Raw genomic sequence first — 26,642 nt, 5'->3', positions numbered from 1 at the left:
GCTAAGGAATGGTAAGAAACAAGGACCAGGAAAGAATGTTATTAGACTAATGATTCTTAATGAATTATGTAATTTACTAATAAAGAATAATATATACTTACATAGCAAGCACTAAGATAAATGCATTAAATGATTTTATTTTCTAGCTTATTTCTTCCAAAAACCATTATGAGGTTAGTATTCTTATTTTTCTTGGAAAGTTTTATTAACTTGTCCAAGTTGAACAGACGACACGTGGTAGAAGTGGAAGCTACAGCTCTGGACTGCAGAAACAGTGCTCAAAGCACCCTGGTCTCCAGCATTTGGTCAGAGGAAGCAACGGGGCAAAGATCAAGAGGCAGGAAATTTACGGCACATCTGAGGAGCAGCAGAGAGTCTGGTTTTGCTCAGTAATGAACTAGAGTCAGACAGATAAAACTGGAGAGGCAAGGGAAGACCATGAAGGAAAGACTTTAGCTTTAGGAAGTTCTTGAAGGTTTTTGACATGAAAGGCCAAAGATATGCCTTGAGAATGTTAATTAACATTAACCTGGCATATGTGTGAAGACGGTTTTGAAAGAGGAAGAATAGTCGCGGCTGAACTGTTAGGAGGCTGACACAATATAGTCCAGGCAAGAAGTCAAGGTTCAGTGCCCAGGAGTCTCAAAACTTGAGATCCGATGTCTGGTACCAACTCTTGTTGTAACTTCACGTAAATCATTCCACCTCACTGGGCTTTGGCATCCTAATCTACAGGAAATCTGTGAGGTTCCTTCCAAATCTAAATTCTAGAGATTTAGGAAGACCTAAATTAACATAACTACCTGAGCACAGAGACAGAGATAAGTATGTGAGAGATACTTTAGAGATGGAACTGAAAAACATAGCAAATGATTGAATGTAAAGGTCAAGGAGAAATCAGAAATTTTCTGCAAGATTTTAAGCCCAGACACTCAGAAAAGTCAATGAAATAAGAAATACAGGAAGAGGATGGGAGGGCAATTAGAATTTGTTTTATATAGATTGATTCTGAGATGTTAGTGAGACAGATTGGAGATGTTCAGAAGACCGACTGAGGAAAAGAGCCCCAGAATCAGGAAGAGGGACCCTGCCTGGAGCTCAGATTTGGAAGCTATTTTCACAGGCAGCATAGATGAGACTGCTTAGGGACAGACTGGAAAGGAGGGCAGTGAATCAATCAGAGCTGGCTATACTATGTTTAAAGGACAAAGAGAGAACCAGGTTCCAGGCATGGAGTGTCCAGAAAGGCAGAAATTCATGGGAAGCCAACGAGGAAAGGTTTCAAAGAAAAAAACTTGTCAGATCAAGGGTTAAATGCTTGATATAAAAAGGTGCTCATCCAGAAAATTGATGCTGATATAAATCAGCAGTTTCAGAGGGAGAGGATGGGGTAAAAAAAAAAAAAAAAAAAAAGGTGGCTGCAAGTGTAAAATATGTATAGAGGCACTTATGGCAAAGAAGTGGTTTGGTAAACCACCAAAACTGGGCTGGGTGTTGTTCTCCCAGCATGGTCCACATACAACTTGCATTAGAATCACCAGGGGTGGTTGTTTAAAATGCAGGTTTCTGGGCCTTCCTGCAGAAGCCCTGAATCGTAATCTCAGGGGAAGGATGCTCTGGGTATCTTTATTTTAAACACCACTGCCCTTCAATAATTCTTATGTATGCACGCCGGGTTGCTTCAACATGTTTTTTAAATGAACGGAGGGAGTCAGTAGAAAGAGATCAAATGAAGAAATAAGGAAGCTGGTAGAGAGTAATCCTGAAAAGGCAAAATGGGACCTAGGGCATCAGCAGAGGATTAGCCTAAAAGGAAGATTCCATCTATGTCCTAGGACATTCTGCTCACTATGGCGGAGATCCATGCTCGACAGAGCATGCAGTGTACTGATCAACGCATGTTGCCCGTTCAACCGTTTTCTAGATTACCGATTTCTTTTATATGTTTAAAATCCCTAGAATGCTTTCATTGAAAGTATTCATTAATTCCAAGTTGATTTTTTCAATTATGCAAACAATTTCATCAGCCACTGAACAGCTATCCATCTTTGCCCTTCTGACTTTGACCTTTTCCCCTGAAAAGGTCAGTCTTGTGCCTGCACTCTTAGTAATATCTTACGGTCTACAGTGACAGCCTTGATGCCCGAGATGTACCAGAGGCTGAAGTGTCAACAGAAGGCAGAGCCCCCGATGAGTTCTCCAGCCCTCCCGGCAGCAGTGGAGAGAGCGCAGACAGCTGGTCCCAGCTCGCCAATGAGGAAGATAGCCCAGATGACACCAGCAGCTTCCTGCAGCTCAGCGAGCGACCCATGAGGTGCCTGCTCTTTAAACGACTTACCAGGGCAACAGGTCTCAACACAGATTCCAGAACTGCATTTTAGTCATTCTCTGCCAAGGGTCCCTAATAGCGCAAAAAGGAAAGACTGCCCGTCATAATTTGTGCTGAGAGCTAGCTTAATATCCAGTTATGGCTTCAATTAGCTTGGCCAAGCTTGAGAGTCATGTGTGTTCCCTTCTCTGCAAGCTCCAGCTAGTGCGTTCGATGATGACAACTGTGAGTTTTTAAATAAGAGCAGCTATTACACCTGGTGTGTTTGATACTTTCTTTCTGGTTCATTTGTATTTCAGATGCAAGACAGGCTGGGTTTACATGAGGCGTTTCCACACTGTGCTGTGTTGTTTGGCCAGACTGTTCCTCCCCTTTCTCTGCCTGCCCTCCGTATTGTTGCTCTAGAAAAGCTAGAGAGGTGCTAAAGAGAGGTCAGATTTGGGAGGACCTGAGCCAATCAGGAGACATAAACTAAAAACTAGTCCTTTGTGAGGTGAGAATGAAAAGAATCTTCACGTTTCTACCCAAAATCTTATTGGATATGGGCCAACAAGTCCACAGACTTTCCAGAAAGGCCAATTGGAAAATGGGCTTCTGATGCATCTGGCTGTATGGCTCCTTGAAAATTTTACTTCTGACGGTTCAGTCTGTTTAGACTTAGGAAAATTTCACCATGTTAAATGATTTATCTAAAATTTCAAAAACTGGTGGGAAATGTTATCCTATAGAGATAAAAAGCAAAGAGAATTTGAATCTCTGGACTTAGCATAAGTTTATACAGTTAATTACCTCCAGAGCAATGTTTGAGTCATCAGATTTCAATCACTGAATACATTCAGTACCCCACACGAAGACCAAGACAGGAATTTGAAATGAGGGGATTTAGTTGCTTATTCATGGAACTCCTGAGGGAAGACTGTCCCATTACACGATACCCCAGCACTCACCCTTTGAAAACCTTACTTGGAAGAGACGTCACTGGAAAATAGAGAAGGTATGAGGAAATATAGTGAGTTTGGTGAAATTGGATGCATTCCATTTTGCAAGTACAGACAGAACCTAAAAATGGGCTCAACTCTTCTGTGTTTCAGTAAACAAATTCCAGGCTAGTAACTAGACCGTATGTTGATTGTGCATCCTACAAAAATGTTGCAATATGTGATCCCTCCTTCCCTACAACACACAAAGTATCAGGTGTTGTTCCTTCTCAAAGATTTTAAGGTAAAGGAGTTATAAAACTTTGGCATTGCCCAACTTTGTACTTGTAAATTCTGTAGCCCCTCAGGAAAAAAATGAGACAAGTGCATATCCTATGGAATATCCCTGACAAAAATCCCCTGAATGGCAAAGGGAAAAGAGAACATGCATCGCTGGTTTCTGTCAAAAGCCAAGAAGCAGGCAGATAAGCATTCCCGTATCTTCCCCCTCAGCCAGCATTCTCAGAAGTATCTTAGTCTCTGGAGGGATAGCCAAGGAGTCTCTTGCTGATGGATAAACATCCTTACTGTCACTAGGATGGGGAAGAAAGGAGTCATGCTGATTGTCACCCACTAGGTGTGATCCACCAGGTATGACCGCTGCAGAAATTATGAAACATTGATGACGATGATGATGACAATTGGCTTGAGCCAAAAATGTCTTTTGTTGTGTTTTCCCCTGATTTGGTCCAAAATAAACATCAATTTAGGAGTCCTAGACACTAAGCAGTATTCTTCTGGGGACCAAAGGAAGAACCTCTTAGAACGGTAGAACATCAGTGTCAGCAGTGTGGCCAGGTGGTGGAGACTGGCATTAATATGTAAACTTTTGCTTTGTCAGCAATGGCAACAGTAGTGCCACTAGCAGTCTTGGCATTATGGACCTGGACATTTATCAGGAAAGCATGCCATCTTCTCCCATGATTAAGTAAGTAGCCACTGAGATGCAGTGATTGTGAGACCACTACTCCGATTCCATCTGGCAATCCATTTTGATCATTCAGGTTGTTCCCGACCACTGGTTTCATCATGTCTGTCCTGCTGAGGTTCCCAGACATGTGTGGTTTCATGTCACTTGAGTAAGAACTCAGGCCTGCTGTAGCCTCACCCTTCCCACCACCTGCTTTCTGGATTTCAAATCTGCCCCCTATAATATAATCGTTTTGGATAAAGCTTATCCATATAATCAGACATATATGTCATTTTACCTAGTTGGACACAGAGAAACAAAAATCCATTTAAATTGTACTATGCCAACCAGCAAAGACTATTGTTCAATAGAATATAGTGTGAATGGCTTTTCCTTTACTTGTAGACGCCTGGGATTATTGCCACTAATGAGTCTAATACCAAATGGCACCATGGTAGAATGTGTCATTTTTATATCTGCTCCCCACAATATGAGGACCTTCTGAAAGACCAAGGGAAAAAAGTACAATATGTGTCATAAAATATGGTGCACAAAGCGAGGGCAACATGAGGTCAGGACTATATCTAGAGTTTGTGATTGTCCTGAAAATTTAAATGAACTGAAACCTCTTTTTGACCATTATGACTTATTATTTGGAGATTTCTGAAATTTCAGAAAAAGGAAAATGAAGTATAGGACTAAAGTTGCTCCCTGATCTATTTTTTCAATTATTATCTATAGCTAAATCATTTTTATTTCACTATTTAATCAGGTTTCCTGCCTGTGGGAATATTTCTCAGTGATTAAAGGTTGCAGTGCATTCTTTATTGTTCCACACAGCCATCATTCACAGGTAGAGATGAACATAAACATTATCTTGGGTTTGTTTTGTTTTTTAAAGGAGGCAAAACAAACAAAAACACTTTGGGGTAAATTTATTTTTCTCCTACAGGAAACATTTGTTTAGGTATTTTGTCCATCTTTCTCCCCAGTATGAGCCTAGGACCCCACAGACTACAGATAGAAAAAACCAAGACCACCTCTACGCATATCAGCATCCTGCATCTCCATAGTAGTAGAAATTGTATGTACCATATGTCATTTCACTTATGTCACTTGGATAGAGATCTAGCAGAAAATCTAGACCCTTGGGAAATTGGCCATTCTTCTACAAATAAGTAGGTGTTCATGAAAGAACAATTACACTTTCTCTCGACACCAGGAATACAATGGAATTAGCCAGATCTTAGCAGTAACAGAGACTATAACGGAGAATCCTCTCACATAGAGACACATCTTTAACAGCACCTGCAGTTTAATTTCTAGACAAGACAAAAATACAGAACAACCATGGGCTTCCCAAGATGGTCACTTCCTTTCAGCTGTTGGGTCATATACTCTTATTTTAAAAGCATTAACTTAGTCTTCCCACTCACTATTTACAAGTCTCCCTAATAAGTACTCACTATGTGAAAGTGCTTCAGATGTTGAACATGACTATATTTAATGAAATCCTCACTTCCCTTATGAGTATCTAGTTCTAAACCACCCCCAGACTACTACATCTTCCCGGTAAAAAGAAAGAAAAAGAAAATTTTCAACTAATTGAGATATTTTGTCACCCTTCTTAAGTTCTAAAGTTTGTGATTGTCTTTTCCCTTATTTCAGGTCAAAGAACCAAGTATAGATAGAAAAATATTTTCCTAAATGAAAATGCAAGTTTATGTTGCTATCATAGTATAGAAAAATATCATTGTCTCAAGATGGAAATATATGGTCCTGTAAATGACAAGCAAATACAGAAGAAGGATAAGTCCTCAAATCTGATCTAGTTACCTACAAAATCCTTCCTTGACTGTTCAAACCTGTGAAGGTTTAAGGAAGGGAGGTTGAGAAGAAGAAAAGGTTGCATCTCTCAGAGTCTCCCACACCAATTATCCCAACTAAAACCATGCAGTTTATCTAGCCTTTATTTTAGGGGTGGTGTTATTCATTGCAGACCCAGTAGTCCTACGTAATAGCCACGTTGGTATTTCCCAAGTATTTGTTTAGTTTATTCCACAAAAACAATAAATATATGAAACTTCAGAAGCTTTTAGATCAGTAAGACCCATCACCTCATCTAACATTTACAGCTTGCTCTTCCTAAACATTACCAACCATATATTGTTGTTTTCTCCCAAAGTGAATTAGTAGAAGAAAACGAGATTCTTAAAGGACAGTCAGAAAACACAGAGGGTAAGCCACGTTCCCATAATTTTGAGACACAATTTGCCTGTGATCTTCCTATGGAAAGTGTAGTAAGGCAGTTGTATCTGTATTCAGAACGTGCCTCTGGAATGCCAGTGGGAACGGCCAGCCGCCAGGGGAGCCTGCTGGTGATCAACTTTGACCTGGAGCCAGAATGTCCTGACACGGAGCTTCGAGCCACTCTGCAGTGGATAGCTGCCTCTGAACTCGGAATCCCTACTATCTACTTTAAGAAATCTCAAGAAAACAGAATCGAAAAGGTACCATGTTCCCTGTTTGTATATCATAAGGCTTTGTGTTTTATCCCTGCTTAAAACTCAGTAAATGCCCAGTTAACCCATTTAAATTTTTTCCTTGACTTTTCACCTTAAAATTGTGATTAGAACTTTGAAACCTTCCACTTGCATAAATATAATCATGATAATTCTTTGACCGTCAGTTTGTCTTAGCTAGTGGTGATGATGAGAAAGTAAATTGAGGAGACGGGATATTTTTCTAAGACTCTTATTTTTGTGTGTGTTTCCTCACTCTGGAACCAACCTCTTCATAACATTCATTTAAATAAAAAGTAGAGAAGGAAAGGCAAAAGGGATTCTTCAGTTAATTTTAAGTCAATCAAAAGGGAGGCTATCTGGTGAACCTAATCTAATCGAATGAACCCATTAAAAGCAGAGAGTTTTCTCTGGCTAGTGGCAGAAGTAAGAGAGACTGACAGCATGAGAGCATGAAGGGACCACATGACAAGAAATTGGGCAGCTTCTAGAAGCTGAGAGTGGACCTCAGCCAATAGCAATGTGAGGCCACCCTGATAATTAAACTATTGCATGGCATCAAAGAGAAGGCATTTTTAATTCCCTATGGGACAGATTTGCATTGGATGGGCTTTCTCATTATTATTCTCCACCTAGAAATATAAAGCTAAGAAATAGATCCCTAGCCAACATCTAAATTAATAGCAACTCTCGCTCTAACTCCCTTTCTCTAAGACCAACCACTTACTGTTGTAGAATCTCAGTTATTAAGATTAAAGCAAGAATCCATCTACCAATGTCTTCAAGCTCAATTTTCCATAATTTAAAAGTATGTTTTTTAAAAAATTCAAATTAATAATAATGTTGCTATATTGGTTTTCTATTTCTGTGTTACAAACTGTCACAAATTCACTAACTTAAAACAACAGTACCCAGCTCTGTCGTCAGAAGTTTGGGTGAATTCCATGCTCTCTACTGAGGGACTTACAAGGCAGAAATCAACATGTCAGCCTGGCTGGGCACTTATCTGGAAACTGTAGAGAGAAATGAGCTTCCGAGCTTGTTAGGGCTGTTGTCTTAACTGAGTTCCTTGTGGTTGTAGGACTGAAGTCCCCATTTCCTTGCTGACTATTGGCTGAGGTCCACTCTCAGCTTCTAGAAGCTGCCCAATTTCTTGTCACACAGTCCCTTCAGGCTCTCATGCTGTCAGTCTCTCTTACTTCTTCTGCCACTAGCCAGAGAAAACTCTCTGCTTTTAATGGGTTCATTGGATTAGATTAGGTTCACCAGATAGCCTCCCTTTTGATTGACTTAAAATTAACTGAAGAATCCCTTTTGCCATTTAAGATAACATAATAAGGGCATAATTATCTCATCCTATTCATGGTACTGAGGATTAGGGCAGAAAATCTTGGAAGCTGCTTTAGCATACTGCCTATCACTGCCACTGTGCATTTTTTAATGTCTTATAGTCACTTCCACATACTCATTATACTTGTTTCTCAACAACGCTGTGAAAAGAGCAGAATGGATATTATTGTCCCTTTTTTACTGATGAGCAACTCAGTACTCAGAGGCTAGTCCATGAGAGAGTCCTCAGATAGTGATATTTGAGCCTAGTGGTAGAACCCCACTTTCTTCACAGATACCTGTCAGTAGTGTGTCTCTCTCAAGTTAGATTGCCTCTGAGTTACAATCTAGACTTTTTAAAATGTGTAACTGCATTTTAACCCTCACTGCCAGAATCCAACAGCCTGAAATTAAAGGTCCTCTACCCTTTTGCTCAGGCACATGGTAATTAGAACAGCGTATCTATGTCTGCATCCCCAGCCAATGGGATTGGCTACTGAAAAACTCGAGAAGGAGACCTAATTTATTTTCCATGCCCTCTTCCACTTAGCCTCTCTCTCCAGCCAGTAATTCATATTTCTCTTCAGGCCTAGAACTGCCTACAGTTCTACACTCTCTGAATCTAGATACGATCCTATGCTTGGCATACCTTTATTTGCAAGGTGATGAGTGGTTTGCTATTTAATAAATTCTCCTTCCACCTTACCATCCAGCCTGCCTAGTGCAAAGGATGCAGTGAAAGAGCACTTCACTTTTGACCCCTCCCTCCTGCCATACACAATCCCAAGACCCCCTGCCATGGGGAGGAGAATAAGAACATTCTCAGCCAGAGTGCATTCTCAGTTTCCTGGAAAAATGAAAGGCAGTTTGGTTTCCAAATTTATCTCGAGCCTCTCCCTGAATAAAAGCATTACCTGGTGCATTTTCAGATGGTCTCTTAATGGAGTAGATTTTTATACAATCCACCATTTTGAAGAAACAATGTAACACTCTATGTGAATATATGTCTCATAAATTCCCCTTAGATGAAAGGACAAGGAATATGTCATTAACACCTTAATTATGTACATGATGCTTTGACACGATATTTATTTATCCCCACTGATTTTCAGTTCTCCAAGAGGATGCCTGCCTTGCTCATAGCTATTTTTCTGAGAATATAAATGTTCCACTAGCGTTATCAAGATAAGCATTAATGATGTTTCACTCCTATTTAGCATCAGTTCAAGGAGGTTATTTCCAAGTAATGTAATTTTATGGACTGAATCTTCTAACAGTTTTTTTCCGAGTCAGTTAGGGCTCTCTCCACATAGTGGCTTCTCCATAAAAGGGCGCTGCCTGTGCCCAGTTCTATGACAGAACTGGTGAAATAAAGCAAACCCTTATGCAAAATTTTGACATCCTTTCTTTTACCGATAACGCATTTGAAGACCTCATTCTGATTGTTTTTAAATTAGCCAGGAAGTTAAGTGGCCATTTTCAAGTGGTGTGGAAGAGAGATTGTGGCTTCCTACCGAGGAGTCTGTGTCACTTGAGAGCAGCAGTGTCTCATTAGCTCCTCATCGGCTTGGAGAAGATTAAAGAAATGTCTCTGTTAAGTTCAGCAATGACATTCCCCCACTGTCACTAGAGTATGAAACACCATTCACAGATACATACCCTGAGTCCCTATTTGCGTAAATTCTGAATTTTTTGGATAAATTAATTTAGCCAACACATCTCCCTTGATGGTGGTCTCAAGCATGAGCTAAAATGGCAGAGGATGTCATGAATGAATACCGAAGCAGCTCATCCTTCCCACCACTGCCTGTGAACTTAGCCTTGGAGTTGAAGGGCACCTAATGTCAGCTTCTAACTACCTCCAGCCTTATTTCTATTCAAAAGGCAAATTCCAAACATTCTGGGTGCCCAATGTACTGTCACTCCTCTCCTATAAATGGCACCTTTTCAAGCTTTCTCTTTTAGTGTTCTGTCTAATCATTAAAATTCCAAGTCCACTTGAATGTCGTACATTCGGAACATTCATGAAAAGTTTATTGAATATGTACAACATGCCGCCACTGTTCTAGGCTCTGGGGACACAGGGAACAAAAGAGACAAAATATCCTACCCTTTTGGAGTTCACATTCCAGTCTAGGAAGGACCCAAGGTAGGGAGAACATAAACCAAGAGGCTCAGGTTGTAAAGACCAAATGTGAAAGTGATGGGAGCTTATTCTGGACAAGGAAAATGAGAATCACACTGAAACAGTACTTCTCACCCTGTGACCATGAGCCAAATGCACAGAATCACCTGGGACACTTACTTACAATTCATATTCCTAGACCCCTTCTTGGAACTCACTTTCTAAGAGTGGGGCCCAGAGATATGCATTTTTAACAACTTTGCTCAAGTACAGTGATGCTAATGAAATCCAAAATTTGAGACTCCCTTCCATAAGAAATATCCTGAAGGAGTGGCAGAATTTGAGGTGGCTTTAAAGTATGCTAAATTCCAGAGGAAAGATTGCTGAGAATTCCAACACCTGAAAATCTAAAACAGTTTGTGAATTTAATTCACAATGACCTTGACATCAGTTAAATTTAATCTACTTAATTCAAAGCAGGGATGGGGGGGAATCATGAGAGCAATTGTTTTTAAAAATAGATATCAATTAGCTAATTGTTCTGCTTTTTTGAAGCCAAAGCATTATTTTCTCTAGCTCTTTTACTTCTGTTTAAATTCAATGAGCTTCTGTGAGCTAGAATGGGCTGATGACTGACCTCGCAATACATCAGGTGCCTTTCTCATCTTTAAGCTCATTTTGAGAATTACTTCCTTTTCTTGAAGGCAGTGCATAGAACAGAATGTGCAAAGAGGAAACAGATGTAAACTTACCTTCCTAAGAAAGTGGGAGTCAGAAGAGGAGTCGCCTCGCCTTTAATTTCTTATTCTTTTCCACATGCAAAGCAGTGGGAAGAGAATGAGAGAGAAAATGTTGATGGCATTTACTGTTAACCTAACTTTCCCCAAAATACTACACTTTAAGTCTCAGTTTTGAAAAAAATACATGACAAAGGAAGGAAAAATACGGAAGAATTAGATACTGTCTTAGTCAGCTCAGGCTGCTCTAACAAAACACCATGGAGAGTGGCTTGAACAGCAGACATTTATTTCTCACAGTTCTGAAGGCTAGGAAATCTGAGATCAAGGTGCCAGCAGATGCATTTCCTGGTGACGGGCTTCCTCCTCTCTCTGTCCTCATGTAGCAGAGAGATAGCTCTGGCATCTCTTCCTCTTCTTATAACAGCATAAATCCCACCATGGGAGCCCCATCCCCATAACCTTATCTAAATCTAATTATTTCCCAAAGGCCCCACCTCTTAATGCCATCATATTTTTGTCTTAGGGCTTCCATGTATGAATGGGAGTGAAGAAGGGGGTGACACAAACATTCAGTCCGTAACAGACATTGTCTCTTCATTTGTGAATGTAAGAAATTGTCTGCCTTGAACTGAATATTTTGTCATTGTTCTCAAATTCAGTGCGTGCTAGAATCACCTGGGGAGCTTTTCTAGACCCCAGTGCGTGAGCCAATTAAATCAGACTCTCCTCTTGGGATGAAACCCAGGCTTTGGGGTTTTCTCGAGGTCCCTGGGGGTTCTAGGGTACAACCAAGGCTGAGAATCACGACTCTACAGGCCATAATTGCAGGAGCAATATAAAGACTAGCTCACTTGTGCTTAATGAAATGGAATTCACCTTGGAGCAAAAGAAGGTATCTGCTTTCAGAAATCTAAGTTGAATGTTTTCAAAAACCCATACGACTTGCAACAACTCCCATAGATTCCACCATATGATTTGGTAAACAATTAATCTAATTTAGTAAATGCACCTGAGAGTATACAAGGCATCTACCATGTGATACTTTTCTTCAAACGAGTCTACCAATGATATACCATCACAGGATAGAAATTCTTCTAGTTACCTAAGGCGAAACATTTGTTCAAGGAAATGCCAACTATGATACATAGGAAGGGAACCTAATTATTATTGATTGTGAAATAGCAGGAAATGAAAAATTTTGATTTTTATATGTCAGTGCATTGGAAAGAAAAACTCAGATCTCTGACACACTAAAGCTGATTATGAAATTCCCAAGTCAAAAACATGGACAGACACAGTGAAAGATCTAGAACCAGCTGCTAAATAGAATGCAGTTTTTCAAGGCTGTAGTAATAAGGAGGAAATGTCCTTTTCTGGTTTCTTCACAATCTTAGCTTCATTTTTGTCTAGAATTTTTTTTAAATGAAGGAAGAAAAGAAAGTGTAAGACCTTCCCTGCTCATCAGCCCCACAGATGGTTCAAGATCTCGATGTCTGAGATGAAGTCATCACGGCCTAAAAGCATGCTATATTTAGTGGGGCCAGATCATTTTTAAAAGTTGCTTTATTGGGATATTGGCCTGGATTTAGAAATCATGAGACAGATTCTAGCGTGTGACCATTCGACAAACTACTGACAGAGTGGCCTAGGTGATGGGGCACTTTGACAGCTTTGGCCAGTCAACAACATCTTATGGTCATCACCACAGTGGGAGACCCTGCTTCAGCAAGCCCCAAATAGATGGAAAGTAGCTACTCTTGGGCTTCCAGAAAGGTCTGAAACAGACAGCCTTCTGGGAAAGGTTTAACCAATATTGGCATCGGCCCTAGAATTTTGATTCTTTCTCAGAGCAATACCTGAGAGATAAAAGTTGGGAATAAGATGGTGGCCCAGTGAACCAGTGTGTATAGAAAGAAAAAAGAAAAGTGCTAAGGCTAATTTTATATTTCTGTGTACTTTATATTGACTGCTTCTTTATAAGACATGTTAAGGAAGAGCAAATACCCTCAAGGGATGAGTCTGGCCTAAGACCACTGATGACCCTGAAGGGAAATCTTGAAGTCAATGAATTATGAGCCTCTCTCAGTGAGACCTCAGAACCTTGATGTTCAAGTCTTCTCCACTAGGAGCACCTGATTTCTAGACTTCCAGTAAGAGCTGGAAAAGTCGATTAACCAAATCATGCAAAGACATCCTAGCCTTTCTCCCCCCTTTCCCTGAGGCCTTATGTTTTTACCACTTTGTGCAATAGAAAACATGCCTGGGATCTTTTATACACACCAAGAGACAAGTAACAGCTCACAAAATTATTTTTAACGCATCTCCGTAAATTACTAGCAGCCACCTGTAATGTTCCCCTTTCTGAGGGTATTTGTGTTTTGAGCAAAGACTTAACCTAAAGGATTAAGCTCTCTAAAATTTCAGATCTAACAGACAGAAATCTAGGCAGAATTATGAGGGAAACCAGACAACTAATAGTCTCTGAAATTCTATCACTGAGACTGATGGAGCTGATTGGCAGTAACCTTCCATGGCTGTTACAGTGACCAATGAAGAAAGGTCCTAGGCACCTTACCCCCACAATATACATGCCCACTCCCAGGCACAGTGTGATGAGACACCTGCCCTATGACCAGCTTTGACTCTCCTCCTTGCCCACTACCATTGCACCAGTCTAGGCTCTGCCCAGCCTTTGCCTAGATCCATGGCCCCCCAATCATTTTTTTGGAGCATCCTATCAGTAGAAAATTATTGAGTAAGAAGCCCCAAGATGTGCATGCTAATTTTTAACTATATATGTGCAAATACATTATATAAAACTCAAGAATGAATATTTAGACAAGGTTCATCTTCAAGGATTCTGGATGTTACTCCATATTTCAAATAGTCTTCTTGATCATTTTGCTTTTTTTTTTTTGTTGTTGAAGTATTTGTTTATTTATTTATTTATGGCTGTGTTGGGTCTTCGTTTCTGTGCGAGGGCTTTCTCTAGTTGTGGCAAGCGGGGGCCACTCTTCATCGCGGTGCGCGGGCCTCTCTCACTGTCGTGGCCTCTCTTGTTGTGGAGCACAGGCTCCAGACGCACAGGCTCAGTAACTGTGGCTCACGGGCCCAGTTGCTCTGCGGCATGTGGGATCTTCCCAGACCAGGGCTCGAACCCGTGTCCCCTGCATTGGCAGGCAGACTCTCAACCACTGCACCACCAGGGAAGCCCTTCTTGATCATTTTGAATGCATTTGATGCATTTGACTCACATTTGGTTCATTCCTTTTGTCATTCTGCAAATATTTATTAAGTCCCTATTAGGTGCAAGCACTAGATATAAAGAGGTGGCTAAGATGATGTCCTTTCCTGGGAGATTTACTATCTGTAATACTGTTGCCATCAGCTTCCCATTGGTCTCCCTTTTTACATCATCTTTTAGATGATGTTTATGTTTCCATGTATTAAAAGTTAAGCATTTTATTTTCCAGCCTAGAAAATTACTTTATTCTGATTAAGCCAACACAAGGCGAGTGAGTACAATAAAGCACTGATTTCTGTAACTGTGCAGTAGTTGGTGCCATCACAGCTGGGAGAAGAAACATAATTTAATAGTAGCTCTCTATAAGACAACTTCTCAGCAATTGAAATGAATTAGCAAATTCAAACTGAAGAGGGGGGAGGAAAAGACCAGAAAAAAATTAGCATTCCATTTTCTGGCTGATCTTGAAAGTGTGAACAAATGCGAAATGAGCAGAGGAAAGAAATTCTAGAAGGAAACATTAAAGAAATAGTAACTAAACCACAGCCCTGATCTTTTTTAACAAATAGGGTTTTCTTCCTCATTAAACGATACCAGATTCCCAGCTTATCCTTTCTCCCAGTGTTCCAAATAAATATCAATGGCTTATTCTCCTACGACCAAAATGCATAGGGTGCAATAGTAGAAAGAGCTTTGGGCTGGAGTGTTAGAAGACCATGCATCCTACTGCCAACTTTTCATCCCACAAACCCACAATTTTTCATCTTTAAATGCCTGCTTTACAGGGTTGTTGACAGAATTAAATGAGATTACATTCATGAAAGTAAATACTTCCTGCAGGCTTTGGCTCTTATAATCATTACTTTTCTTTATACGTATCTGACTAAGGAGTTTGAGAAGCCTTCATTCTGGGCTTCATCCCACAGTTTCATGAAGGGAACCATCTATAATGCTTTTCCCACCTTCCAGTGCTCCAACTCACAATTCATCTGTAGTCATAAACTTTCTACGTTGTAGCCAACTGAAGCTGATACCATTAACCAGGTGACGAATCTAGGATGTTTCCTCAATCTTTCCTTTTCCTGTTCCAATGGAAAGCCAGTGTCTCTCGAAACTTGATGAAGAGGGAGGGAAATTTTCAACATGGAATGAGGAACCAGTAAATAACCCTACCCAAAAGTGTAACACAATTTATTTGGCATAAATGTATACATCCAATGAGAAATTATTTGTGACACAGATAGAAGGGACTGGGAACCATGCTATACAGGCCTGTTACAGAGAGTCCAACCCAGAGAAAAGCAGATCTGAGGAAACTCTTCAAATATCTAAAAGATAGACTGTTGAAAGAAGAATTCCATGTAGTCTCCCAAAATCGAAGTATGGCAACTTCTATGAGGAACATTTCAGTTCAGTTGAAAGAACTCGCTAATAATCTGAACTGTCTAAAAAGAAAATAGACTGTCCTAGAATATAGTCTGCTGTCACTAGAGATATTAGAAAATAACCTGGAGAGCCATTGGCTTTGGAAGAGTGGTTGAACGAGATAACTTGAGGACCCTCTGTGATATGTGAGCCTAACCCTGTGCTTTACTTTAGTTTCTAGATGTCATGCAGCTGGTTCATCAGAAGTCCTGGAAAGTGGGAGATATCTTTCATGCAGTTGTGCAGTACTGCAAACTGCATGAGGAACAGAAGGATGGGACCCCGAGTCTCTTTGACTGGCTCTTGGAACTGGGATAAGGCAGCTATGCCTTTAAAGTACCCCTTTCCTTCATTCCAGCTTAGATTACAGTGGTTTGCGCTAAACTTTCTCAAAACATCACATCACATTAGCAGAGCTATGAAAAAATCTGCTGTTCAAGTCTGCTGCACATAGAATAAATCTGAGGAAAAGCAAAATATCAGTCTGTACAGATCAATACAACCGGTGGGTGAGTTCAAAGGAACTTGTATTAGAATGGCTGGAAAAAACAGAATTTTAATGGGCCCAAATTAAAAACTTATAACTAGGCCCAAACTCCAGGAAAGTTGCACTTACATATTTTTAATAATATAAAATGTTATGTAATGTCTCCAATTATGTGAATCAACTGGAAACAAAGTCACTGGTCAAAATCATTTTATAAACTCTGCTGTAATGTTTATTTTACTTTTTTGAGCAGATTAAGGGGTCTATCAGCCCAGGTAAATACTTAAGATATGGGCAAGACATTTCCAAAACTTTGATATAAAAGCTTTCCAGTTTCAGACCGTTATCAATGGTTATTAACAGAAATACAAGAGTATATCAATGTCCTCTACCAGGTGATTTCATTTATCCACTACAGCCCACTGATAAATATTCCACATCTCCCAACAATATCTGGGTTCGTAGCTAATCAGAAAACTATTGGTGTTCAGCTGAGAGAGAGAAAGATCAAAGATTGTTTTGTTTCCTTCTATATATTACATGAGTAAAATGATTACAGAACTCTTACCCAAAAGGAAGAAGCTTTCTTACAAAAGAGCATCTTTTGAGATAAAATCTGCTTGTATATTAAATTATATAAAATATAAACTTTCATTTTATTTTTATTGTAAATTATGAAGAGATTGTTATCTTAAATAATATATTGAGTTAGCCTTAGAGGTTCATAAAATATGAAGAGATTATTGTCTTAAGTCGTATATTGAGCCTTGAGCTCTGTGGTTTCATTATAAAAGTACCCGTATGGCAGACTTGCTAGTCTTATGACATTTATAATGATGGATGCAGGATTTGACATAACCAGTTAGGAGCATAAACTTCCTGATTTAAGGATACTAGCATTTAATTTGAGAAAAAGAAAATATTATCACATTTAAGTATTTTAAAAACAGGAATTTACTCTTTTGAAAAATAAAGGTATCTAACTTCTCCCCAGTAAGTCTTCTTTCCCTTCAACTGAATGAACTAGACTGGTTTTTATTTTCTTGATCAAAGAAAGTGTTTATTAAAGATTTCCTGAGATACTATGCTCTTACACTATTTTTAAGATTGTGAAGTAATTTTAAATGTGAACAAGATCCCACACCATCAGTGCTGGCCTTGTGTGTCATCCACATTGACAAGAAATTGACATTTCTTGAAATGTCAAGAAAGCTTCATTGGAAGCTCTATTTCCTCCATACCACCCACCCCAGGAATCCTTTCCAGGACTGTTTAGGCATTTATTATTAAAAATAGTCCAAATTTAGGTTGTATGTTTAATTTGACACATTAAACAAATGTCAAATTTTAACATTTATCCACCATCTCAAACTGAAAGTTCTTCATGGTACTAAATGGAAAAGGATATGTTTATTTTTTACACAACCCCAGAATATTGTGTGTAGATTTTTGTTGTGTTCAAATGAATGTTTACTTATCCTACAAAGCACAAATACTGAATTGTAATCATGTGATGAAATTATATTTGTTGTACCTAATGTTGCAAACTAATCAATAAATTTTTGTTGTCAAATGGTTGATCATTTTTTCTCCAAGAGCTTAAGCGCCTCATAGAAAAAAATAGTCACAGTGTAATTGGGTGAAGGTAGATTTATCCCTTAGACAAGTGTTACAGTTCCACTTTCAATTTTTGAATAAGAAAATATTCTTTGAATGGCCATCATCAAAAAATCTACAAACAATAAATGCTGGAGAGGGTGTGGAGAAAAGGGAACCCTCTTGCACTGTTGGTGAGAATGTAAATTGATACAGCCACTATGGAGAACCGTATGGAGGTTCCTTTAAAAAGTAAAAATAGAACTACCATACGACCCAGAAATCCCACTACTGGGCATATACCTTGAGAAAACCATAATTTCAAAAAGAGTCATGTACCACAATGTTCACTGCAGCACTATTTACAATAGCCAGGACATGGAAGCAACCTAAGTGTCCGTCGACAGATGAATGGATAAAGAAGATGTGGCACATATATACAATGGGACATTACTCAGCCATAAAAAGAAATGAAATTGAGTTATTTGTACTGAGGCGGATGGACCTAGAGTCTGTCAGAAAGAGTGAAGTAAGTCAGAAGGAGAAAAACAAATACCGTATGCTAACACATATATATGGAATCTAAAAAAAAAAAAAGGTTCTTAAGAACCTAGGGGCAGGACAGGAATAAAGACACAGACACAGAGAATGGACTTGAGGACATGGGGAGGGGGAAGGGTAAGCTGGCACGAAGTGAGACAGTGGCATGGACATATATACACTACCAAATGTAAAATAGATAGCTAGTGGGAAGCAGCTGCATAGCACAGGAAGATCAGCTCCATGATTTGTGACGACCTAGAGGGGTGGGATATGGAGGGTGGGAGGGAGATGTAAGAGGGAGGAGATATGGGGATATATGTCTATGTATAGCTGATTCACTTTGTTACAAAGCAGAAACTAACACACCATTGTAAAGCAATTATACTCCAATAAAGATGTTAAATAAAAAAAGAGTAAGGCTAAGAACTAAGAAGGGCCAAATTATTGGGAGCTTTGTAGATGGCTAAGTTACAGTTGAAGGTAGCAAAGGACTAATATTTTTTTAAATTTGACTTTTAAAGCTCACTTTTTCTGTTCTGTGGACATTGGGTTATCTTGTGCAAAATTGATAGCAGGAACACCACTTAGCAGAATATTTCACCCCACTGTATTGAGGCATGCTGCCACCTAGGCACAGTGGGTGAAGAAATTAATTTTGTCCATTGTGTAAATAATGTGTATCCCAAGCATTTGGAAGAGTGTTTGGCACACAGTACTCAATAAATATTTGTTGAATGAACAGTAAAGTGAACTAACAAATAAAAAAAAAAAAAAGAAAATATTCTTTGACTAAATTAGTTAGGATCAGTAATATTTATGTATATCAGCATTTCTCAACCTTAGCACTACTGGCATGTGGGGCTGGATAATTCTTTGTTGTGGGGATCTGTCCTGAGCATTGTAGGATGTTTAGTAACTCCCCCTCACGGGCCTCTAAAAAGTCTCCTAATATCGCATTTCCTGTGGGGCAAAATCACCACAGGTTGAGGACCTTTAGTGTAAGTAATGCCTTGAAGAGGCAGAGCCTGAGGCTCTAGGAGGAGTTAGGGTAAAGGACGAGGTCTCTGTAGCCCCTAGTCTGGAGAACCCCAGTAGGAACATGAAAACCAGGCATTCTCCCCCCACCCTCCCAAGACTGATGGGCTGTGGCCTTTACAGTAAGTCTTAACAACAGGAGAACGAGTCACAAGACAAAAAGGAGTCTACAGACCTGGGGTAAACCAACCTAGATGCAAGTGAACTAGAGGTAAATTTTCAGTCTTAGAAGTAAATGGACCAGTGCTCTTTGAACTCAATAGAACTTATTACGACAAGAATATATTGTATAGGGCTTCCCTGGTGGCACAGTGGTTGAGAATCTGCCTGCCAATGCAGGGGGCACGGGTTCGAGCCCTGGTCTGGGAAGATCCCACATGCCGCGGAGCAACTAAGCCCGTGAGCCACAACTACTGAGCCTGCGCATCTGGAGCTTGTGCCCCGCAACAAGAGAGGCCGCGACAGTGAAAGGCCCGCGCACCGCGATGAAGAGTGTACCCCACTTGCCACAACTAGAAAAAGCCCACGCACAGAAACGAAGACCCCACACAGCCAAAAATAAATAAATAAATTAATTAATTAATTAATTTAAAAAAAAAAAGAATATATTGTATAGCAAAAAAAGAAAAGAAGGAATATTATTCAGGTAATTAACAATAAGGATAATAACACATCTCCTATTCTCAACAGTTTTATTAATTGCAATTTTTATGGTGATTTTCCAAAAGGAAGAGACCCTAAATGATCCATACCATGCTTAAAACAACGAGCGGCAAAATTGGAGTCTGTTTCCCTAATATCTACATGAAAACTGGAAGGTATCGTAGAAATAGCTGAACGATTGTGTCAATATTTTAATTACAATCTGATGTTTTCCAAGTACAAAGTCATATCTGGCAAAAATCACAATGCATCTCTTAAAATCAAAATTATTTTACTGAGATTAATTTACGTATGTGACTATAAGCGTGTGTGTGTACTGATATTCAGAAACTTAGACAAAACAAATATATTTTCTTTTTTCTATAGGATAATTATGCTGGTAAACAAAAATCACTCATTATAAACACCAGCCCACATAAATAAAAACATATTCAATCTCAAAAATTATTAGATTTTATAGAAAGAAAGTATTGAGATTCCTGAGCACTTTATTTTATTCACTAAGAAGAAGGCTTGGATGTGCTTAGGTAAAGAATTCTCCAGTCAGCCAGAGGACAATGGCAAATAAAAATAAAACTCTGGGAATTCCCTGGTGGTTCAGTGGTTGGGACTCTGCACTTCCACTGCAGAGGGCACGGGTTTGATCCCTGGTCGGGGAAGCCGCATGGCGCAGCCAAAAATAATAATAAATAAAAAGAAATAAACAAACTCTGGACATTAATAAGGAGAGACTTTATTGGAAAGGATTATTACAAGAAGGGGAAAGGGACTGTTGCAGCAGGAAGGAAGGAGGACTGGTGTCTATTGTAAAGAAAGCTGCAGCTGTGAGATCTGAGAGTGTCTCAGGGGTTGGCAAAAAAGGGGTTTTCTTTCACAGAGAAGACTAAAGGACTAGAGAGAACCAGGTGTGGAAAGTGAGATGAACAAAGTGAACCAGTGCAGGTGGCGGGCATGATGAGACAGTAGATGAGAACATGTTATCCTGGGCTCAGCCTATTCCCAAAGGGGCTCTTTAAGGAGAGGCTGTATGCTGGACCAAGCTGAGGATGGGTTAAATTTCAGCAGCCTGGAGAAAGGGGAGAAACTTAAGTTTGGTTAACAAGCGTTTTGCTCTAGTTGATCAGTGGGTGCAAATATTTCAGCTAATCATTTATGAGACAAAGAATAGAAATTTGGAGGGTCTTTGTGAACAAAGGGGGCGTTCATGAGTCTGAGGCTCACAGCTCAACTCCTAGGAGCCAGTCAAAGGCAAGACCTGAAAACAGACCTCTTTTAGGAAGAGGTGTGCAGGGTGTGAGCACCCAGGCCTCCTAGGTTAACCATTTCCTGAACTAGCACATCGCCATCTGCCTTCTAGCATGAGAAGTTGAATACTTGCGTCTCCATAGATGATTGTACGCTCTTTGAGGGTGGAGCCATCTTTAACTCACCTATGGATTTGGTCAGAGTCTCTATCACAATGCCTTGTCCAAGGTAGATATCGAATTGAACTGATAAAGCTAATGGGCCTTGGGTAACTGAGGCTTTGGTTTATATGTAATGATGTTCAACCATTAGTTCAAGAAACACAACTTTACTTTAACGTTCTCCTTAGTTTTCCAGAGACCTGGTTTATTAAGTGTCTCAAAACTTTTTATAAAATTACTTTTGAACTTATGCAAGTGAAACTTTCTAAAAATACTTGCCTTTTATTTTAGTTGCATTAGTACATTTGATCACAGAAAGGAGAATGTTTTCATGGTTTGGGGATGAATTTAAGTGATATCCAGGACATTATCAGCAAGACTTGAAGGCCAATTGAGTGCAGACAGATCTGAACAAAATGCACAGGAGGAAGAATTTTTGGGCCTCCCTTCCTATCAAGAAATATTGTCTGTGCTCAAACAAACAAAATGCTAATCCACTGTTATTGTTGCAAGAATCCTTTGACCACTTAAATTTTTCATTTCCTGAAATAATCTCCTCAAAAATGCCCCTTCAAAGCCTCATATCCAGTTTCACTTCTTTTCAGTTTTCATATCTCCTTCCTATTTCTTCCCCTACTGTCCTTCAGAATGGCTTTTCATTAAATACGTATCAACGATTATTTGTTTGCCTTTGGAAGGTTCCCACTGCTTTGTTGAACTCTGTCCCATTTTCTACTTTACTCCCTGCTCTGCCTGTTTCTGGTACAGAATGTTGCAGGAAGTCCAGATTCTACCATGGTGCTCTGAGCACCACAAAACCCAGGTGCAAAGATTGTTTCACGGCAGATTGTGTTGTGTCTGAGCTGAACCCCTGGCCCAAATCTTTATACACACACAACCCTTCCTTCTCTGTCACACCCCAAAGAGTAGCATGTGGCACAGATAAAGTAGGAGCATACATTCTGTTTTCCTTCTTACAGAGGAAAGCAGAATGAATCAAATCACCGTTTGTTGAGCTAGAATAAAGATGGATGATACCAGGAGGGTCTCTAGTTTTCAGGGCACTGGATTCTTCTCCATGGTCACGTATGCCATTTGTGAAGGTTACTCTTGCCTACTCTTTCAAACAACAGGACAGTTAATTTAAACCTAGCAACATTTTTAGTGAAAAAGGCAGTAGACCACATATTGACCTTTCGTGAAACCCATAGAAATGTCTAATAAAGCTTCACCAAATTAGTTCACTTATTTCCTTCTTTCTTAATTTTTGACATCAGCATCTCCTTTTAAAATGTAAGTGCAAAGATATAGTAGAAAAAGCAGTAACTTAAGTCCCATCTGCCATGTGCCCTCCAGCATATGAATAAATGTTTCTGAAACATTTTGTCTTTTTTTTAATGTAACAAATAAAGGATACAGATAATGCTATATATGAGAACACTTCCAAATGTAATAGTCTACAAATTGCTATTTGTCAGAGAGAAAGGTAAAGGTGATACCAATGTAAGGAGCAAAGCAATTGTTGTGTGGAATTCAGTGTCTCAGGAAAATAATGATTAGAAGAGGCCTCCTAGTAAACATCAAGCAGCAGTTTGTTTCTTTGATTCCCAAATTCTCAGGGCAATACGTAGAGAAATCAATTTTGAACAATTCTGGATAAAGAGGTAAGGAAAAGTTTGAGAGTATTCAGAGAGACAAAGAAAAAATGTAGTTGTTATTCTTAACATTTTTGTGGTACAGTCTTCTCTGAAAATCAGAGGAAAAGTGCACATACACAATTCATGGATGACCTGTACAGTTTTGAGGGATGCAGTTTTCATAATCCTGCTCTGGACTCTACATGTCTAGAAAGTAGAGCTCATGTCTTCTCCATTTGCTATCAGCTTTTAGACCCTCCCTCTGGTGCCTAATCTATCCTGGTGTCTAAGCAATCCTTAATACATGTTCGTTTAAAGAAACCCCGTCCTCTAGGAACTCATGTATTTGGAGAAAAACCCATAAAAGACTCAGATTCTAACCTCAGAAAATGTTATTTAAAGACATTTTTTGTATAGAATATGTACACATTAAGGAAAGAAAGAAAAAGAGGAAGGGAGGGAAGGAAGGAAGGGAGGAAGGGAGGGAGGAAGGGAGGGAGGGAGGAAGAAGGGGGGGAAAAGAAGGGGAAGGGAAGGAGAGAAAATGAATAAAGAAATCTATATTACTCTTAAGAAATATACTACTTTTAAAGTACAAAAATTCTAAATCCAGCAGAAGTACAGAGTTGAGTTCACATAACTTATGTCATGGCTAATACACAACAAGATAAATGTTCACACTGGCTGTTTCATGCCTCAGCGAAAACCCTGGGCCCCATTCATGGCTCCTAAAGAGGTTTCCATTCAACTCCAAGAACTTCTAGTTTCTCCTCAGCTCCTATGGGACGAGGGCCTGATGTTAATTCCCCAATCAAATCATGTGAATTTGTTCTTCCTTCGTGTAGATTTGCTGAAAACAGTGATCACAGTTTTAACCACCTGCCACTCAAAGCAGATGTAATGTATTACTTTTCATTAAAAATGCACCAATTACAATTGTTAAGATAGTAAATTTAATATTTTTACCATAATAAAAAAACCATTCAAAAAATGCATCAGTTACAACAGAACTCCTATACATAGCTCTGAAAAAATAATAAGCTGTAACTTCTTATGCGCGTAACAGCCTCTTAGTATCTAACTAAGCATTTCTTGACATTCCATCATAGGCCTTTCTAGGCCCAGTATCCAACTCACAGAAAAGAAAGCCAAGAAAAGAAATCCAACAGAATGTCTGGCATTCTGATAGGTGTTCATTCCACAAACATTTATTTGGGACTGGACATGACACAAGGAAATGAAACAGAGAAAGACTAGTTCCTTGGCATTTTAGAATTTCCATTCTAGCAAGGATTACAGATGACAAGCCATAATAAAAATACAGTATATATTGGGACTTCCCTGGCGGCGCAGTGGTTAAGAATCCCCCTGCCAATGCAGGGGACACGGCTTCGATCCCTGGTCCGGGAAGATCCCACATGCTGCGGAGCAACTAAGCCTGTGCACCACAACTACTGAGCCTGTGCTCTAGAGCCTGTGAGCCACAACTACTGAGCCCTCACGCCACAACTACTGAAGCCCACGCACCACAGCTACTGAAGCCTGTGCACCCTAGAGCCAGTGCTCTGCAACAAGAGAAGCCACCGCAATGAGAAGCCCGCGCACCGCAACAAAGAGTAGCCCCCGCTCGCCGCAACTAGAGAAAGCCGGCGCACAGCAACAAAGACCCAAAGCAGCCAAAAATTTTTAAAAAAAGAAAAAAAATTTTTTTAAATAAGTATATAAAATAAATTTAATTGAGCATATAATAACATCAGTGAAAAGTGTCAGAAAAACATAATTAAGAAGCAGAGTGAGAGTTAAAGAGTGATGGAAAGTATCCGTTTAGATCATGCCTAACCCCAGAGGTTCCAAGTTCCTCTTTAGGTAAATTTGCAAGTTTTTAAAGAAGTTCAATATTATCACTTGAAATGTTCCCTCACCATTTATTTATTCACTGGTCAATATAAACACGTAATTTTTGTACTAAGTAAGGAGGTTGTGACAAAGTCAGCTGTTGCCTACACTTCAGCAACTGAGAGAGACTCAGCTAGCCTGTCACCATCACAACGTTGACAAATGCCTCTAGTGGGCGACGGTGAGAACAGGGTTGAAGAGTTAACTTTACTCCAAAGAGCAGAATTATTTACAAAACAGAAATAGACTCGCAGACACAGAAAACAAACTTATGGTTACCAAAGGGGATAGCATGGTGGTGGGAGGGGAGGAGAGATAAATTAGGAGTTTGGGATTAACATATACCACTACCATATATAAAATAGATGACCAACAAGGATCTACTGTATAGCACAGGGAACTATCTTGCAATAACCTATAATGGAAAAGAATCTGAAAAGAATATATAGGGAATTCCCTGGAGGTCCAGTGGTTAGGACTCTGCGTTCTCACTGCTGAGGGCCCGGGTTCGATCCCTGGTTGGGGAACTAAAATCCCACAAGCCGGGAGGCACAGCCAAAAAAAAATTTTTTTAATAAAATTAAATTAAAAAAAATAAAAAGAATATATATATATATATATATATACATATATATGTATAACTGAATCACTTTGCTGTATGCCTGAATCTAACACAACATTGTAAATCAACTCTATTTCAACAAAAATTTTAAAAATAAAATTTTTTTTTAAAAAAGAGCAGAAGTCTGACAGGAGCCAATATATCCCTATTCTTTGGGCAGTTTTTCCTCTCACCCCCATGTTTCTCAGACTACGTATTTTTCCACTTTCAACTAAGATCTCAGTACATTCCACCCTGACGTTTTCTGACCTGTCTCCAACTCTTGCTGCTCCCCCCCCAACCCCCCACCACCACCCCCCCCTCCGGCATGTTGTGTTTACTTGCCCTTCAGGAGCCCATGGGCGGATGACTCGGGAGCACGCCGTTGCCTGAGGCATGGAGCCTCGTCTTTTAGAATGTCAAGGGCAATACCGTCATCCTCAGAACTCCCTGACTAAATAAATAACATTTAAAAATAAATGAATTTATCCTTGGGAGAAAATAAATTTTCCAGACTCCACATTGGAGGTCTGGGTAAGCCCTTGAGTTGGAGGATAGATATCCACTAGCATCTGACTGAAGTCTGAGCCTCAACTTACGATTCTCGAAACAGAGGGCAGCCTTGGCATTAAGCTCCCCGGTGTTAATTCTCCAACATTTTACTAATGACTACTCCCTCTCTGTTTCTTGTTCAGGTCCATGTAAATCATTTGAGCATGGAAAAAAATTATGGCCCTAATTTTGCAGGTGAGAAAATTGAGATTCAGAGGTGTGAGGGGACCTAATCAAGGTAGCAAAGGATAATAAGAAAAATAGCAACAGCAACTAAAATTTACTGAGCATTTGCTCCATGTGCCAGACACACGTTAAGTGCTCTACATATATTAACTTATTTAAGCTCCTCAACAGCCCTATGAAGTAGGTATTGTTATTATCATTTCGTTATTGAAGAATCTGGAACATGGCAAGAAGAAGTAGCTTGTTGAATGTCACAGAACTAGAAACGGGTAAAGCGGGTAAAGCGGGATTCATCCCAGTCAGATTAACTCCAGAGCCTGCACTCAACTTCTGCTGCAAGGTTTTAAATTGGCATAAATTGGAGGCATGAGAAGTGAGAAAGGTCAAAAGATAGACAAGGCAGAGGGAAAAAGAAGCAGTCACAAACCACAAGTCATCC

At 39.6% G+C, this 26,642-nt stretch overlaps 1 protein-coding gene across 6 annotated transcripts in view; it reads left to right on the top strand.

Annotated features, from left to right (window-relative positions):
• SPHKAP (SPHK1 interactor, AKAP domain containing) overlaps nucleotides 1-25,748 on the top strand; it is a 167,922-nt gene extending 142,174 nt beyond the window's left edge. For 4 of the 6 annotated variants that reach the window (XM_082464599.1, XM_082464603.1, XM_082464598.1 and 1 more), the window contains 5 exons: nucleotides 2,129-2,314; nucleotides 4,148-4,234; nucleotides 6,402-6,454; nucleotides 6,542-6,726; nucleotides 15,776-25,748. In XM_082464599.1, the coding sequence (XP_082320725.1) occupies nucleotides 2,129-2,314; nucleotides 4,148-4,234; nucleotides 6,402-6,454; nucleotides 6,542-6,726; nucleotides 15,776-15,919 (655 nt within the window). In that variant the 3' untranslated portion in view covers nucleotides 15,920-25,748. The remainder of the gene's footprint in view (nucleotides 1-2,128; nucleotides 2,315-4,147; nucleotides 4,235-6,401; nucleotides 6,455-6,541; nucleotides 6,727-15,775) is intronic. The other 2 variants (XM_082464601.1, XM_082464600.1) reach the window with 1 other exon arrangement.
• The last annotated feature ends 894 nt before the right edge of the window (nucleotides 25,749-26,642 follow it).

The sequence above is a fragment of the Balaenoptera physalus genome, assembly GCF_965194825.1.
Source record: "Balaenoptera physalus genome assembly, chromosome: 6".
Lineage (NCBI taxonomy): Eukaryota > Metazoa > Chordata > Mammalia > Artiodactyla > Balaenopteridae > Balaenoptera > Balaenoptera physalus.
Note: the sequence above shows the minus strand (reverse complement) of the source record. Positions and strands in the feature narration are given on the sequence as shown.